This window comes from Planococcus citri, chromosome 3 (assembly GCF_950023065.1).
Source record: "Planococcus citri chromosome 3, ihPlaCitr1.1, whole genome shotgun sequence".
Taxonomy (NCBI): Eukaryota; Metazoa; Arthropoda; class Insecta; order Hemiptera; family Pseudococcidae; genus Planococcus; species Planococcus citri.
In genome coordinates this window covers 67,239,571-67,257,301 of record NC_088679.1, presented here as the reverse complement: position 1 = coordinate 67,257,301, position 17,731 = coordinate 67,239,571, and the positions used below count along the sequence as shown (strand labels likewise).

At 36.0% G+C, this 17,731-nt stretch overlaps 1 protein-coding gene across 6 annotated transcripts in view; it reads left to right on the top strand.

The window, feature by feature from the left end:
* Nucleotides 1–17,731, top strand: part of dac (dachshund) — a 254,479-nt gene that overhangs the window by 126,765 nt on the left and 109,983 nt on the right. For all 6 annotated transcript variants that reach the window (XM_065354037.1, XM_065354036.1, XM_065354035.1 and 3 more), the window contains 2 exons: nucleotides 4,902–5,130; nucleotides 6,086–6,142. In XM_065354037.1, coding sequence (XP_065210109.1) covers nucleotides 4,902–5,130; nucleotides 6,086–6,142 — 286 coding nt within the window. The remainder of the gene's footprint in view (nucleotides 1–4,901; nucleotides 5,131–6,085; nucleotides 6,143–17,731) is intronic.

Sequence of the window (17,731 nt, the reverse complement as noted above, 5' to 3'; positions counted from 1 at the left end):
CAGAACGTCGTAATGAAATTTACACCTTTGATGGCAGTAGCTTTGCAGGTATTTTTCTAGATTGAATACAGCTTTGACCAGATCAGGTAGTTGCGGTATACAGTAGCTGTTTTTTGAGGAGGAGAAGGGGAATTTTTTCGAGTATTTTATGATCATTCGAGACAGAGATTACTCGAAGGATTCTTTAGAGCAATACAGAGCGTCAAATGGGGAAAAATTTGCTGAGTTTTTGTCTATTTTTCTCAATTTTTTTTTGAAATTAGCAACAATAAATAACTAAAAAATTTGCACCAACGCGTTCCAAAATATTCCCTACTTTCAGAAATAATTTCTTTAGATGCCTTGGCATGATTAAGTGCAAAATTTTTGAGAAGAGAATAAATTTTCAAAACACGAATACACCCAAAAATAAGCGATTTGCTTTACAACCACTTGGTAGAACCTTGATAGTGGTCTTGGATTTTGATGACAAGGGCATAGGTCGACGACGCTGAATCTCAAATTTTAGGTCATTCCACGCCAACTCAACTAAGAAGTGCAGGTAAGGGAGGGGTCGGCAATTTTTTTGAAATTTTTCTTGTGGAGAGACTTTCCGAAGGGATGACCAATGGCGCAAATCGCAACCCACTTTCTTTCTTTCTTTCCAGCCTTTTTTCTGAATCTACTGCTGGATGAAGGTCTCCCCAACTTCTTTCCACGAGCTCTGGTCTTGGGCTGTACTCCACTTCTCCATCACATGTCCGTATCTCATCTTCCCATCTCCGCTTTGGTCTCGACTGAGTAGTCTTCACAATCAATCGCTGATCCCTGCTTCTGGCAACATGACCAGACCAGTGCCACTTACTCCACTTAGCTGTCTCCTTAATGTCTGTCATCCCTGTGGTCTCCCAAATTTTCTTCACAGTCCATTTGTCTCGCAGCGTTATCCCCAGCATTAGTCGTTCCATTCGCCTCTGCATCTTGATAATTCTATCTTCCAGCTTCTCCATCAATGCCCAATTGCCCATGTCTCACTAGCATATGAGGCCACTGGGATGATGCATTGATTGGCTACCTTCCTTCTCAGACATATCGGCATTGACTTCTCTCTGATTATTCCTCACAGCCTCAAGTATGCTGCCTATAGACACTGGACATGTGGAATAAGACAACCAACTGCAGGGCAAGGGGAACGGAAACGGTAACGAAAAGTTGTGTAATGCAAATTTATCCCGCTGGGTGCTCATGGCTGCGCTGATGTTGAATTCTTGTACAAAGAACCATGCAAAGTACAGCGCAGCCAAGAGCATGCAGCGGGCAAAATTGGCTCTACACAAAATATCACTACCTTCCCCCTTCCCTGTTGGCTGCAGATTGAAGTACAGCGCAGCCAAGAGCACCCATGTGGGAGAAATTGGTGTTACACAGGATATTTTGCCAAGATGGCTGCTAGTTGGTTGTCTTATATGCAGGTCCAGTGTCTATAATGCTGTCCATGATGCCTTTATCATTACCTTAATGCCAAATCCGTGTATGTCCATACAAAAAAAGTACAATTTTACGCATCACTGATAAGGCTTGGATATGTTCGGAAGGGTTCGTTGAGTTCTGATTGAGCATCCGTCAGCTTCGTGCATCTTTTGTGGTGCACTTTTGCTGCACTCGGATGCAAATTTTTCAATTCAGGGCATCCCAGAGTCTTATCAGTGACGCAAAAAGACGATTTTTTTTGGATGGACATACACGGATTTGGCATTAAGGTAACGTTATTCTCCTAGATATTTCTCTGTTGAGATCGTTATTCATTGTCATATCATGGTCCAGGAACACAAATCCATCAACCATCTCAATTTCATCACTCTCCATCTAGACACATTTTTTGTCAGTTACAAACCCATTGCACATAGTTTTGGTCTTCCCTTTATTAATTTTCATTCCCACTTCTAGACACACATCCTGCACCTTGTCCAGCATTCCCTGAAGTTTGTCCATATCCTATAATGCTATCAGCACCACATTGTCAGCATATAGCAAATAGGCCAATTTTTCCCCAGATATCTCTAGATCCTCTCTCTCCCCATAATGTATCTCTGATGCTGTTATAGAGTGTGGCTGCGAACAATTTAGGTGAAAGGGCATCCCCCTGTCTTATTCCCTTTTTGAGCCTTATTTTTGCTGTTTCTCCATTCTGTCACATTTCTGTAAACATACTCGATCACATGTAAGTAAGCAGGATCAATCCCAATCTTTTCAAGAGCTGTCATCATAGACACCATTTTCAAAGAATTGAATGCTTTTTCAAAATCAATGAATGCTAAGTAAACATAGGAGGGGGGGCATTCTAAATTCGTTAGTTTTTTCAATGATCTGGCGCATAACATGAATAAGGTCAATTGTGTTTCTTCCCTTACGGAATTCTGCTTGTTCATCTGATTGGGCTTTATCAAGCTTTACTGTTAGCCTTGTGGTAATTATCCTTGCGAATAATTTGTACATACCTATTGGAAAGTAGGCTTATTAGACGATAGTTTTTTATATCAGCTTTGTCTCCTTTTTTATGAATCAAAACCACTTCAACATCATTCCATTCATCCGGGATTTTCCCTTCTTCTAGGCACTGGTTAAATAGTCGTCGTCGTCGTAGTCGCGCTCCTTTACAGGAGATAGCGTATATGTCCATCTATATTAGCCGGTATCTAGCGTATCTAATTGTTTCTTTCAGGGTCTTGCAGGGGGAGTTGGCCGGTGAGTTTGTTGTTAACAGTTCCGATCGTTTCCTCCCTCTCGTCGATCTTCCTTGGATTTTCCCCTGTACCGCTAGCATGAAAATACCGTTTTCTCGTATTTTATGAGCTAAATACTTTAGCTTTCTGTTTTTGATGTCTTCAACTACGACTTTCCGCTCCTCTCCTATTCTTGCTAGTACTTCCTTGTTGGTAACGAAGTCCTTCCATGAGATCCGTAGTAGCCTTCGATAGCACCACATCTCAAAAGCGGATACTTTCTTCTCGCATTCTGCACTCATGGTCCATGTTTCGCAGGAATACTTCAGAACGGTCCATACGTAGCATCGCATAATTCTCTTCCTCAGATCAATACTCATCGTTCGATTTCCCAGCACATTGGCAAGGTTGTTGAAAGCAGTCTTTGCCATTCCAATCCGTGATTTGATTTCTTTATGATCTCTAGCATCGTTGTTTATCAGTGCTCCAAGGTACCTGAATTGCTTTACATTTTCAATTTCTTGTGATCCGATGTTGATTTTGACCTCTTTATCATCTCCTTTCGTAAATCTCATCACCTTGGTCTTGCCTGCATTTATTTTCATTCCATATTTTAATCCAGCACTGTTGATTTGGTTGATCATTTTCTGCATCTGCGCCTCTGTCTCAGCAAGGATCACTTTGTCGTCTGCATAACTTATTTCATTTATTCTCTTGCCGTTGATCTTGAATCCCATTCGTTCGATTCGCGCTTCTCTCATTATTTCTTCTGCGTACACGTTGAACAACCTGGGTGAGAGGGGGCATCCTTGCCTCACACCTCTCTTTATTCCACATCCGTTCTCCGAGTACTCAGTTCCAATCTTGATGTTAGCGCTTTGCTCCCAGTACAGGTTCTTGATTATTTGCAGGTCTTTGTTATCGATATTGTATTTTTCCAGGATCTCCAACATCTTCTCATGGTTGACACGATCAAATGCTTTTTCATAATCGACGAAGCAAGCAATGATTTCCCTATTTGCATTCAGTGCTCTTTGAATGATCACTTTCAGCAGGGCAATTGCATCTCTCGTCCCTTTTTTTGCTACAAAGCCATATTGTGTTTCACTTAGATTTTCATCTATCTTCTTTTCAATTCTGGCATTTATGATGGAGAGTAGTAGCTTCAGTGCGTGGCTCATCAGTGCGATGGTTCTATATTCAGAGCATTTTTGCGAGTTGTTCTTTTTTGGTATTGGTACAAAATTTACTGCTTTGAAGTCCTTAGGCAGAGTGCCTTCATCGTATATTTTGTTTATTATCTTCAGCAGCTCCATTTCATCTCCACCCAGTTTTATAATTTCTGTTATTTTATTACTCCATCTTTCCCTGGTGATTTATTGTTTTTCATTTGCTTTAGATTCTTCTCCATCTCTTGTATTGTAATTGGAGGGACTGAGGAGGTATAGATGGTATTTGGGAGTGTTTGTAATTTACCAAAAATTACCAGTAATTCACCAAAAATCTCTAGCAAGTAGCATTTTTTTCATTGCCAAAAAAAAATAACCAGTTATTTACCAGTAATTTACCACAAATTACAGTAGTTATTCATCATACATGGTACCTATGCAATAATTTATCATAAGTGTTACCACATTATTTGCAGTAATTCACCAATATTTACCAATAGTGTACCAAAATTACGAATCATTTACTAGAAATTATGAGTAGATAATCGATCAAGAATTCCGGGAATACACCAAAAAATCACTAGAAATTTACCAAAGATATTGACAACAGCTCTACAATTTTTTTTCACGATTTAAGAAGTCTGACAAAAAGTCAGAAAGTCATATTTGAGAGTATGACATAAGTTCAGCAATTGAGTGATTTTTTTCAAGTTTTCCAAATCAAAGTTTAAGATTACTTTAATTTAAAGGTACAAAAAATCTACAAGTTTTCATGTAGAGGTTGAGGCGTTTACTTTTACCAAAGATTAATTATTACTTATAATCAGCTAATCACTTACCACAAAGTCGACGTTTTCTAAAATCTGATCATCAGAGCTCTGAAAGTTGCCACTTGTACGATTTCTCCAATTCTCGCATCAGAAATCATCAACAAAATACTCGATACTCTGAAACAATCAAAAACAAACATCATAAATATTCAAATCGCAATCAACTAACGAATAATTTTTTCTCCTATTTCTGTTCACAGACGGTCACCTGAAACTAGAAAAATCACCACTGTTAGCCAACGGCTACAATCATCCTCCGACGCATTTAAACCACATGCAACAATTTATGCAATTCAATCACGCAGCAGCCGCCGCTCTGCTCAATCATTCCGGCTTACCTCCACCTCATCCAGCTCTTTCCAGACCTCCTCACGATCCTTCTTCGTTACTAAAAGGACCACTGCCACCAGCCGCCGTAGACGCATTAAGGTAAGTACTCACTCTTCTTTTCATTGATCAATCACCAAATCTCAACCAAAAAAAAAAAATCCATTCATTCATCGACACACCATAAACAGGCGTGAATTCCAATACCTACCTACCTACCTCACACGGCTCACACATACACCGCAAAAGATGAAAAAAACCCACACCTTTTCAAAAAGAGACGAATGGATAGTCGCGATTACACGGTCTCGAATCTTAATGAAATATAAACAAAAAGAAAAGAAAACCCTGATTTGAAGAAACGCCGCCATCGCCATCGCCATCACCATCACCACCACCGTAGTCGTATTATTTCATTAACATTATAGTATAAATCGAACCCCAGCAAAAGAAAAGATACTTTTTCAAAGAAGTTAATTTAATCTTTTGAGTATTAGTAGAGAGAAAAAAAAGGCGACATGATTAAAAAAATCCACCGATCGGTCGACTCTCTCTCTCTCTTGTCTCTTCATTTCTAAATTAAAAACACGGCTATTTTTCTTCTTCATCTTTATAGCCTCGGCGTGGCGTTATTCGTCGTATTTCTTTTAATTTCATTTTCCAATCCCCCTAAAGGTATCCTTAAAAAAGAAATGTTTACTTTCTTTGAAAAAAATGAATAATTACTAAGAAGAAAAGTCCGCAGCGATGACGACGACGAAACACTGCCGAACGATTTCTATTCAAATTTCGATAAATATTACGATAGGTAGGTATTTTTTCCCTTTTCGTTTCGATGTTTCAAAAAAAAAAAAAAAACACACGGAGAGAAAAAAATTACCTAACTATCGCTAATAAAGGCAGATGTTTTACTCCGCGAGACTCGAGAGCGAGAGACGACACAGTCAGTCGTAATTTTTAATTAAGCCCTAGTTATACGAAATATGAATAGAATAAAATCGATTTGATATTATTTAACGAGTAGCATCGTTCAATATTTAAATACTCGCATTTGCAGATCCGGTTTATGGGAAAATTGCCGAGCCTACGAAGATATAGTCAAACAGATAGAAAGGTAAGCTTCATAATATTTTATTAATTAAATATCCGACGGAATTACAAAAGCTAAGTGGGGGGGGAGGGGGTAAGGGTACGAGTACAATTTGCGGTAGCGCGAATTACGTATTTCGACGAAGCCAGTCAAGGGTTCAAAGCCCCCTCCCTCCCTTTCAGAACTCTTCCTCTAAACCGAGAGCTTTACCAAGTCGAGAGATTTTTCTAGATTATATAAACTGTATACAGAAATTTCTTAAAACATTTACGAATCGAGTTCGGCCTCGAATAATCGAAAGAGGATCGGATCACGCACCGTAAACGACAAATCGCACCGATTACCGTACGTTTTACCAACTAATTACGCGATCATCGAATTAAACACCGAGCTCTCCATTTTAGGCTATATAATACACGGACGTGTTTGCAAAAACAGAAAAAAAATACGCGCGATTTAACGCCACTATCGCAGCGTGGTCTTCTGTTTTTGGGCTAAAATTTACGAAATTCTTCGAGCGAAAAACGCCCGCACCCGAAAGTTCATTTGTAAAGGCAAAGTCAAATTTGCTTATACATTCGTTTTACGGAATTAAGTGTAGTCGGATTACAAGTTGGACAGATATCAAATGAGTTCGTATCAGAAAGCGAACCCTTTATCCTACGCTATTAATTCGCCGAGTATAGCGGTGCATGCTGCTGCTGGATGTACTGTGTTTTTTCTCTGCCTTGTGATCACGTGACAGATCGTTGGTTTTAGTCTGGAGTGAAAATGGCGAAGCAACGAAGAACTGAACTGAATGAGACGAGAAAAATGTGACAATTGTGGGCTAAGATCGGATGGAATAAATTTTTGATTTTATTTTTGATCCTGTTGCGGTGAAAGAGCCGAAAAAAGATGAGAGAGGGGGGTGGGGGAAGGATCCATCAATCAGGAACCCAAAATATTGCATAAAACTTACCCATTTAAATGGAAGTAGAATTCGACTAAATAAAATGGGCTTATTTTCTGTAAAAATTTAATACGGAAGTTCTGCGCCAGGAGGAGAAGATAGATGAAAAAATATATAGAAAAATTATTCCAAAATTGAACCAAAATTACAAATTACTGTCACCTATTTCAAATCAAATAGCCCTAGTGTTATTTCAACCCAACCTACAAAATGATGATGGAGCAAGGAGGGGGGGGGTAGAAGGATGACCTAATACGCGAAGCAATCATCAAAAGTACCTCCAAAAGTGCATCTCGAGTATCCTATTCTTTCAATTGCACCACACTCGTATACGATTCAATTCCCATTCAACACCCTAATTAATTTTTCTTTCCTCGTTCTTCGATTCGAGGCTAATTGCTGCCTCCTCGTAAGCGACAAATTACCTACAACATTATCATCGGTTGATAACACTTTAATCGTACCTACGTTTCGCATGCGAAAATTGTTTTTTATTACGTATATCGACAAAACGCATTTACCTTATGTGTGTATCGACAATCGACCAAATAATCCGCTACAGTAATTTGCCTGCTACTGCTCGAGTGCTCGTATTATTAAAACAAGTCCAGAGTCGAATTCGAAGTATTCGTTTTTCCGTCAATATACCGGCGCGAAACCGATTACGAGCGATTTTTTGATAATAATCGGCTCATTAGCGATTATACTCAGACTCATACTCGTACTTATATGCTACTTTTTTTGATTTTTTTGTTTCAATTTTTTACTCCAATATAATAATCGGTTAATGATTAACGATTCGTTAGTAACATATTAATTAAGGTTTATTACCTATTTTTGTCGAATGTCGATACTTAAATTGTTGTAATAAGTACTCATATAAGCGTGTATTTAATTTACTTATACACGTTTGCCATTCTTTCTTTTAATTTTTTTTTTTCTTTCGCGGAGTTTATACTCGTATAAAATTAGGTATTTTTGTCATTGTATTTTTTTATTGCTATTGTTGCGCGGGATATTATTTTTCGAATGGTTTACGTCATCCGAGTGTTGAATAAATATACTTGAAAAATGAGATGGCGTTTCGTGATTGAGAATTTTATTTTCATGTTAGGTCAACGGGTTTGCATTTGAGGGTTAAGGTGTTGAGGTTTTGTTGCATAAATGATAAAAGTCGGATCTGAACTCACATTTTTCAAATAATCCAGAATTAAAATTGAGTCTTAAGTGATATTAAAGGCATACCTCCCTCCCTCCCTCCCTCCCTCCCTCTCAGCCTTTTTTTTCATTTCTACAAAATCGGAAAATAATCGTTTGCGCATATCCCCATCATTTCGCCAGTATAGCAGGAGTTCCCAAAATAGGATTTAAAAAATAATCAACCAATCTGCAGGCAGGATAGGTACTTATTTTGAAATAATTGGTAAAACGTGTGAAAAGGAGACTACTCCACAATTTTTCAAATTGGAATACAAATTGAAGCAATTTTCTCTATTTTTCATTTTCCATTCACCTCTGTTTGGGGTAATTACTAAGGTCACTTTTTTGGAAAATGACCTTTTTGCATTTTTTGTACAATATTCGTCATACTTCTTACTCTTAGAGCTTCAACAACATCGATTAAAAACAGAAATGTGTAACAAAATTCAATTGATTAAAATAGGTCTGTTAAGATAACCAACCCATCTCTTAAGAATTCGACACGAGACGATAAATTTTTGTGATTCAAAATTTATGTAATACAAAATTGTTTTCCAAATAGTTCAAAAATTTGTGCTCCGAAACACTTTTAAATGGCTACATTTTCAAAAAAATACAACTGTGTGTCACCAAAATCATGCTGATTTTCATATTCAAAGTACATACGAATAGAGCAAAGAGTTTTTTTTTCAACTCCTGAGCGTGAGCTATCCCTTCAAAAATATGTAGAAAAGATAATTAAATCCGATCTTATTCAAATGACGGTCTTGCTTATTGGTAAAATTGTCAGTTTTTCTTTTCAACAAAAGTTCGCGTTATTCAGCAAAACTGGAACTGCTATTAATTGTCAGTTTCACCCTTTCCCCTTCAAAATTAGGCAATTGCGTACCTACCTACTCAAAAGTGTAGTTTTTTTTTTGCAAAATTTCCCAAAAAGATTAACTTTTCTGCCAAAATTTGCTAAAAGTCTCGCTTCTAACAATTTTTTTTCGACTTTTACCAATTGGGGGAGGTTCTGGGAGCCATGGGTGAGGTCAATTTGAAAAACTAAGGCTATATTTGTGTTCATCGATATCGAAAACATACTATTTCATGTGTCACACGATTGAAACCATATTTTTTTTTTAGGTTACACCCCCCTTGAGGAGATGTTGGGGGTCATGGATGGGTCCAATCAAAATTCTGACGTCATATTCGTGTTCAGCGTCACCAAAAGCATACTATTTGATGTGTCGCACGAAAAAAAACTCTATTTTGAACTTTTACCTCATTTGGGGAGGTGCTGGGGGCCGTGTATGGGGTCTAATCAAAAATCTAACGTCATATTCGTGTTCAGCGTCACCAAAAACATGCAATTCGATATATCACATGCCCCAGATTTTTTTTCGAAAGTTTTGCACAAAATTGGGGGTGGGGGTGCTCCCTCTCCATTAAGAGATCCCATCTAAAAACTTGAATATTTCAAAAAAACATCAAAAGGTACATCGATGGAAATTTTTTCAGAATTTTAAATGGTAGCTCCCACTTACAGCGCCATTTTGAAATTTGAACTTCCAATTTGAAAGTTCAACTTTCAATTTGAAAGTTCAACTTTCAATTTGAAAGTTCAACTTTCAACTTTTGAAAACTTTAAAATGCTTAAAAATTTCAAAATTCAATACCCTTTCGAACTGTGAAATCAGTTTTGATCAATGTACCATAGTTTTAGAGGAATGCGCTGCTGAAGTTGAGTACCTCGAGACAATGTGAAAATAATGGAAGCCCCCCACCCCCTCACCAGGGACCAAACTTATTGCGGGTTTCTTACTTACTGGGTGGGTAGATATTGTAAAAAAATTTGAGCGAAATCGAAAGACATGGCTTTCAAAATCGCATTTTTATGGTCGAATTGACATGGAATAACACCCCCCCCCCTTCCAATAAAAAACTGTGGAAAATGAAAGTTTTTCAGTCTACAATGTCTACATTATTCTTTCAATACCTACTTATTTCACTGTCGAATAAAAGTGTCAGTTGACAGTGAGTTTCGTACCTACCTATCGCACTATCAAGTCAGTTTTTTGATCTCATCCTTTTAACAATTTCAACGCCAATTACTGATGCTCATCCGGCCCGAAGGACCATAATTTGACGATTGAAATGTTCAAAACTGAACCTTGTAAAATAGGTTTGTGCTTTGATAAGATGATTTATCCGATCAAAGTGTATTTAGGTGAAGTTTTTTGGTATATCCGGCCCGAAGGACCATAATTTGACGATTGAAATGTTCAAAAAAGAACTGTGTAAAATAGGTTAGTGCTTCGTTATGATGATTTAGCCGATCAAAGTGTATTTAGGTAACGTTTTTTGGGATATCAGGCCCGAAGGACCATAATTTGACGATTGAAATGTTCAAAAGTGAACTGTGTAAAATAGGTTTGTGCTTCGTTATGACTTATGACGATTGAGCAGATCGAAATGTACTTATTTAAGTAAAGTTTTTTGGTATATCCGGCCCGAGGGACCAAAATTTGATTGCATATTCGAGTCGTGAAAACAACTAGACCTTATGAATAATTTTGTTTCGTTATGGTGGTTTTACTCAACACATTTCATTGATGAGTTTTTGAATAATGGATTGCATTTTCCCTCAGTATGATGTAAAAATAGGTAATGAAAAATGTTCGTATCCTTTATACATCGGTATTGTGCTCTTTGCGACGAAAATCAAATTTTGTAACACACTAGTATACGAATAAGACTAGCTTTTGCAACACACCAACATACCAACAACAACAGCAGTGAGCAGGGTATTAAAATATGCTCGATGCTAGTTTAAAAAAGACCCCAGCAAACCGTGAAAAGGACGCGACTATATTAGAAAAGAAGCTAAAATTGTCATCTTTTTAACAACATGGCACGATGGTTACGACACCATGGTATAGTACGCGAGTCGAGTCAAGTCGAGTCGAGTACTCGAAAGGAATAAAATATGAAGGCGGAACTAGATAAATGAGAAACTCGAACGGCATAATGATGTTGAGAAAAAGAAGGCAAAGAAGTCTGCCGATGCGATCGAGTAACGTGCAAAAAAGTTTTTCTTTGAAATGGCATTCGAGCAGTTAACAACGTTCGATTGTCATTTGTCAAATTGCTGCGGTTGAGCTTTCGACATCATCTACGTCGCGCCGCGTTCGCCTCGGCTGCAAAAGTTTACGTGACGATATTAAGCTAATGGAGTAGTCGCAGCTGTGTTTGCTCTCGTTTATTTTTCTTTTTATTTGTTTTTTGTCGCGAAAATATGCGCGGCCTGTGTCGCCCAAGACGGCTGAGGCACGCGGCGCTCGAGCGTCTTTCTCTATCTTTCTCTTTCTAATTTATGATTATGCGTGTGTATATTTTAAGTGTACATGTAAACTACGAAGGCGTTCATTCTCGTATACGAGTACGAGTATATATCATTACTGTTGCAAAAACCGAATGAAATTTTTACGCCTAAAATGGCCCTACGACTCCGACAAATGAGAAAGATTATAAGGCCGCCGACAGTTCCCGACGGTATCGGGTGGTTCGCGTGCGAAACGAGTATTTAACTCGCTAGGGTGCGGTTTTGTTTGCAAGCAATACGCAGACTAATATGTGCATATCATCAAAGATTCAAAATGTCGTTCACATTTTGCAGTTGGACATCCTATCGTTACAAATACCTATCGCGAAAGCGTCAACATTCAACATAAAGCGCCGAATAAGGTTCTCTTTTTTATGTATTATTATTAAACCACTAGACCGTCTAATGGACCGAGCTTTGTATCACGCTAACTAAACTGTAATCCGCGCCCTGTTGTCCTTTTCATGTAATACTTGACGCTTAATGGGTTAGAAATATAACAGTATAGAAATTGACCGACTGAGGCGCGAAATAGATCACGATGAGGTGAGCTTTTTTGGTTGGGTAAATAAAAATTCATCCCTAGTGAAATTACCGACCGTATCGTGAACGTGAAATGGATAGAATTGGATGATTCGAGTGCTTCGAGACCCCATAATAATAATTTTTAGGACGACCGACGCGACGTTGGAAATAATCCTTTCGTATTTACTGTTATGATAAAGTGATGAGTAGATTTGGTCAGCTGAGATCTGCCCTTTTTCTTAGGAATAACGATGCAGACCCTCTTCTAAATGGTATTTTGATTAAGTGACGTAGAAAAGGTCAAATTTTATAGAACAAGTTTTTTAAGGGTACAGTTCTTTTCACACCTCATCCCTTCCCCCTCCACAAAAAAATGCTCATGAATCGGGAGTTTTTTTACCAAAATTATTCCAAATGTTTCAACATATTTAGAAATTAATTATTACACCTGTTAAAGTGAACGAGAGAAGATACCATGGAGTTCAATGGATAAAAAATTTCAATTAGAAGTACCTATAATCCATTCCTGACATGTACATAGAACAACTTTGGTTCAAACATTCACTTTTCTCCTTCATTCCGAGTAGGCTATCGAAACTGAAAGTTTGCACCGCTTCCAACAAAATTACATACGAGACAGTAGATATCAAAAATACAAAAGCGACAAGTTCAACACTCCGGAAAATTTTTCAACCTTCGAAAAATCCTTCAACTTCTCTAGGAAAAAATTGCGTTCACTAGATCGATATTATTTTGTCGTGACGTGAATTTTATTATCACAGACCTATTATTTGTGTATAGTAAACCATCAAAGTGTCAAACTTTCCAACTCCAGAATGAAATTTTCTTTTGATAAATTACGTTGAAAATTCGATATGGTTTCCTGCTGGCGTTTATTTCATGCGTTTATCGGCCATTTTGTATGAATTTTGAATGGATTTTTACATGAAAGGATGCAAAAAATTACTATTAAATTTTTGGGCGATTTTTGATCTGTGAAAAATGGGTTAGGTATTTTTTCAAATTATTGAGCCGAAGGATTTTTGGAAAATTTCAAAAAACTTTCATCTCTTTTCTTTGGTTGATTTTTTCAACGTTAACTTTTACGAATGTGGAAAAACGAGTTGAATTGGAGCTGAAGAGAGATTGACTGCACTCTTTGAAAAAAGATCGGATTTAACGGTCTTCTCAACTCGAAATTTGAAAAACAGAACAAAACTGTTCGCTCAACCCTGAATTTTTTTTTAAAAAAGAGTTGAAAGAAGATAATATAGAATTTGACCGAACTACATACTTGATTTTCGTAGTAAAGAGCACAATACCAACGTATAAGGATACAAACATTTTTCATTAACTATTCTTACATCATTATTATTGCGAAAAAAAATCCAATCCAATCCATTACCTTGTCCAAAAACTCAACAATACAAATATTCATAAGGTCTAATTGTTTTCACGACTGAAATATGCAATCAAATTTTGGTCCTTCGGGCCGGATATACCAAAAAACCTCACCTTAATACATTTTGATCAGCGGAATCGTCATAACGAAGCACAAACTTATTTTACATAGTTCACTTTTGAACATTTCAATCTTTAAATTATGGTCCTTCGGGCCGGATGGGCATTAGTAATTGGGGTTAGAACTGTTAAAAGGATCAGATCAAAAAACTGAGTCGATATTGCGATTATTTTTCACAGTTTTTCATTTGTGGAGGGGCAGGGCTCATACTCATTTTTTTTTTAAAGTAACTTTAGAAACCAAAAAAGCTTGAAAAATCAACTAAAAAAAGGACAAAACATTTTAAAGCAGTGATAAAAAACCACCATTAAAATCTAAAAATGAAACTCGACAGATACTTTGTAACCCTACAATTTTAACAAAAAGCAGGACTCCTTGGCAACAGTACTACATAAAACAATGATATTATTTCGTAATTTTTGCCAAAAAAAAGTTTTAGCTGTCTTGAGTAATTAAAAAGAATTTTGCAATTTTTGACAAAAAGCGAGTACGTTGACATTTTCAGCAAAAGACAGAGCTTTTTAGCAATTTCTGGTAAAAAAAAGCGACACATTCAGACAATTTTTGGAGAAGACAGACGCGTTTTAAAATTGTTTGCATAAAAGTACAGTTTTTAGTCATTATTGGCAAAAAACGAGATTTTTGGTCAATTTAGACAAAAAAATTAGCTTTTTGGGAATTTATACAAAAAGCGAGACTTTTAGCTACTTATGGCAGAAAACGAGAATTCGACAATAAATTTCAGTAAAAAGCAGGGCTTTTTAGCAGTTTATGGCAAAAAGCCATTTTTTTGGGGCAATTTCGCTAAAAAAAATCCAGACTTTTTTGAGTAGGTAGGTAACTAATTTTTAGGGGAAAAAGTGAAACTGACAATCATTAGTAATTTTGATGAATAGCAAAAAATTCTTTTTAAATGGAAAGTCTGATAATTTTAGCAGAAAGCAACACTGTGTTTGGCAATTACCTATATAGGTACCCTATTGACAAAAGGTGGTATTTTTCGAAATTTTTATCAAAAAAGTTGGGTTATTTGGGAATTTTCGGTAAAAAGCCGGGCGTCTTAGCAATTTTTGGAGAAAAAACTCAACTTTTAAACACTCGTGTAATTTTTGAGGGAGAAGTGAGATTTTTTTTAGCAATTTTACTAAAATTCGAGATATGCTGTCAATTTTTCACAAAAATCAAGACTTTAACAATTTTAGCCAAAAGCAGGTCTTTCTGCAAATTATCTATGCTATTTGGCAAAAAAATATTATTTTTTTGCCAAATAGCATAGATTTTCAGAATAAATATCAGAAAAAGTGATTCATATAGGTAGTGCTTTTTTTCATTTTTGGCGACTTTTGACAATTCTTGCCACAAAAGCGAAACTTTTGGGGTATTTTTTCTTATTTTTTTCGGGAGGAGGGGGGAGAATGAGACTCTTTAGAATTTGTTGCGAGAAACCATAATTTTCAGCAAGAAATGAAGCTTTTGGGCAACTTTAAAAGATAGGAATTTTTTACCATTTTTAGCAAAAAACTTTGATAATTCAAGAAAACGCTGAAAAGTCAGTGTAGCCAGATGGAAAAGAATAAAAAAAGTATACTTCCACATATCACTCACTCACTTTTGATAATTTCAACATTTTTTTTCTTATTTCCTTCAAGTATACGGCTGAAATTTTACAAAATTGGATCTTCAATAACGAAAAAAAAAAAAAAAAAACATCTTGCGCAGTAGGCAAGATTAACCGACTTTGCTCTGTTATACAGGAAAATAAACAAATTTACCGAAAATTTACGGATTTACCGAAATTTACCAATTTACCAAAATTTAGCTATTTACCAAAATTTACCAATTTACCAAAATTTACCAATTTACCAAAATTTACCAATTTACCAAAATTTACCAATTTACCAAAATTTACCAATTTACCAAAATTTACCAATTTACCAAAATTTACCAATTTACCAAAATTTACCAATTTACCAAAATTTACCAATTTACCAAAATTTACCAATTTACCAAAATTTACCAATTTACCAAAATTTACCAATTTACCAAAATTTACCAATTTACCAAAATTAACCAATTTACCAAAATTAACCATTTTACCCAAATTTACCGATTTACCAAAATTTACCAATTTACCAAAATTTAACAATTTACCAACATTTACCAATTTACCAAAATTTACGAATTTACCAAAAATTACCCCAGCAATTTACTAACATTTACCTCAGTAATTTACCAGACATTACCCACTAATTTACCAATTTTACCGACTTTTTCCATTTTACCAAAAATTACCTTAGCAATTTACCAACGTTCACCTCAGTAATTTACCAGACATTTCCTCACTAATTTACCAATTTTTTACCGAATTTTAATTACCTCAGTAATTTACTGCCAAAGGTTTTTACCAATTTACCAAAAATTACCCAAGCAATTTACCAAAATTTTCGACCAACTTTAATTACGAGTAATTCACCAAAAATAACTAATCATTTTATTTACTAAAAATTACTAGGTATTAATTCACCAAAAAAAAAAATTATCAAAATATTACTGGCTATTTACCAAAAACTTAATGTTTTTTGTTAAAACAAAAATTACACTACAAATTTTTGAAAAATTTTGATTTTTTATGGCAAAAAAATTTTGGACGGATAAAATTAACAAAAAAATTGACAAAAAAATCAACAAAAAAATTTCTCCTCTTGAGTCGCGCGGGATTCGAACTCCCGACCTCCGGCGCACCAATCTGCAACCTATACACCCTAACCACCACATCTGTTTGTGGGGGGTGAGCCATTTGCGAGATATAAGGGTTTACACAAATTTCTGCTTATCCATAACGTTGAAACACACTTAAACGTTCATATCTCGTAAACGGCTGAACCGATTTCGACCAAATTAAAAATTTCTCTAGTTCAGTATCAAAGCAATATTTTGCCATCATCAGTTTCGACTTAAAGTTCGGAGCTTTTGAGTTCAGCGTGACACAAATTTATACATAAATTGATATATATACCTATATATATATAGGTATTAGTATCCAGACTTGTCAACTATAGAATGGGTTAATTCTACTATACAAGTGGACTGACCAGCTTGTCAACTATAGTTGACAAGTCATGGGTTAATTTTACTATACAAGTCAACTATGAGTTTTCAAAAACTTCCAGCAGAGGGCGCATGGCTTGGAAATCAAGGCGCGAGGATGAACGCAGGGTCTACAGTTGATTTGTAGTGAGTAGGATGTGATGCGCTGGTGGAGATGTACATAAATACATCGATCCTAAGTGTACACGACAACAAATTTGAATTAAAATTTTTCAGGATTTTATTGACCTACAGAAAAATTAAAAACACTAAAAAATTTTATGCTGTTCAAGCTTCCTTGTGATATCAAAATTTTAAAGAAAATCAAATTCCTTCAAGTTAATTTTCAAACATTTTCTTCAAAATTTAGCCTAAGAGTCTGTTTACTGTTTATAACACATAGATTTTTTATATATTGGGTCAAACCTACCATTAGAATTTTGATAAGTGAATTAGGATAGAAATTAAACCAATTTTGAAATTTTGTTCACTTATCAGTGTATATGCCATTCGAAGTTGACATGTCTGGTCATAAGCAAATATATATATCTATATAAACTTCTCTCGTTTTGGGCCATACGTCTTATCGTGATCAGCACACTCCAAAACGTCAAGAAAACCCACCCCCACCCAAATCCTCAACCATCATGACAAATACAATACCTTACTTTTCCGTTTCACGGCAAAGTCGGTAAAAAAAAATTAAAATAACCAAAGTTTCAAAAAAGTAACTAAAAGGGAGTACGGCGATTCGAGGTTTCAACCATATCATTCTTTCGAATGAAAAGCTCAAAAAAGCTATTACCCTACGAAGTGTCTAATTAATTGACGCTTTCGCGCGTCAGCATTTTTTCAACGTTTGCGTAGGCCAAGGTGCACTTTGTGTTATTATATGTGAGGGCGCGTACGGAAAGGGACCTACCGACCAAAAAATGAAAAATTTTTTTTTTCCTGAAATTG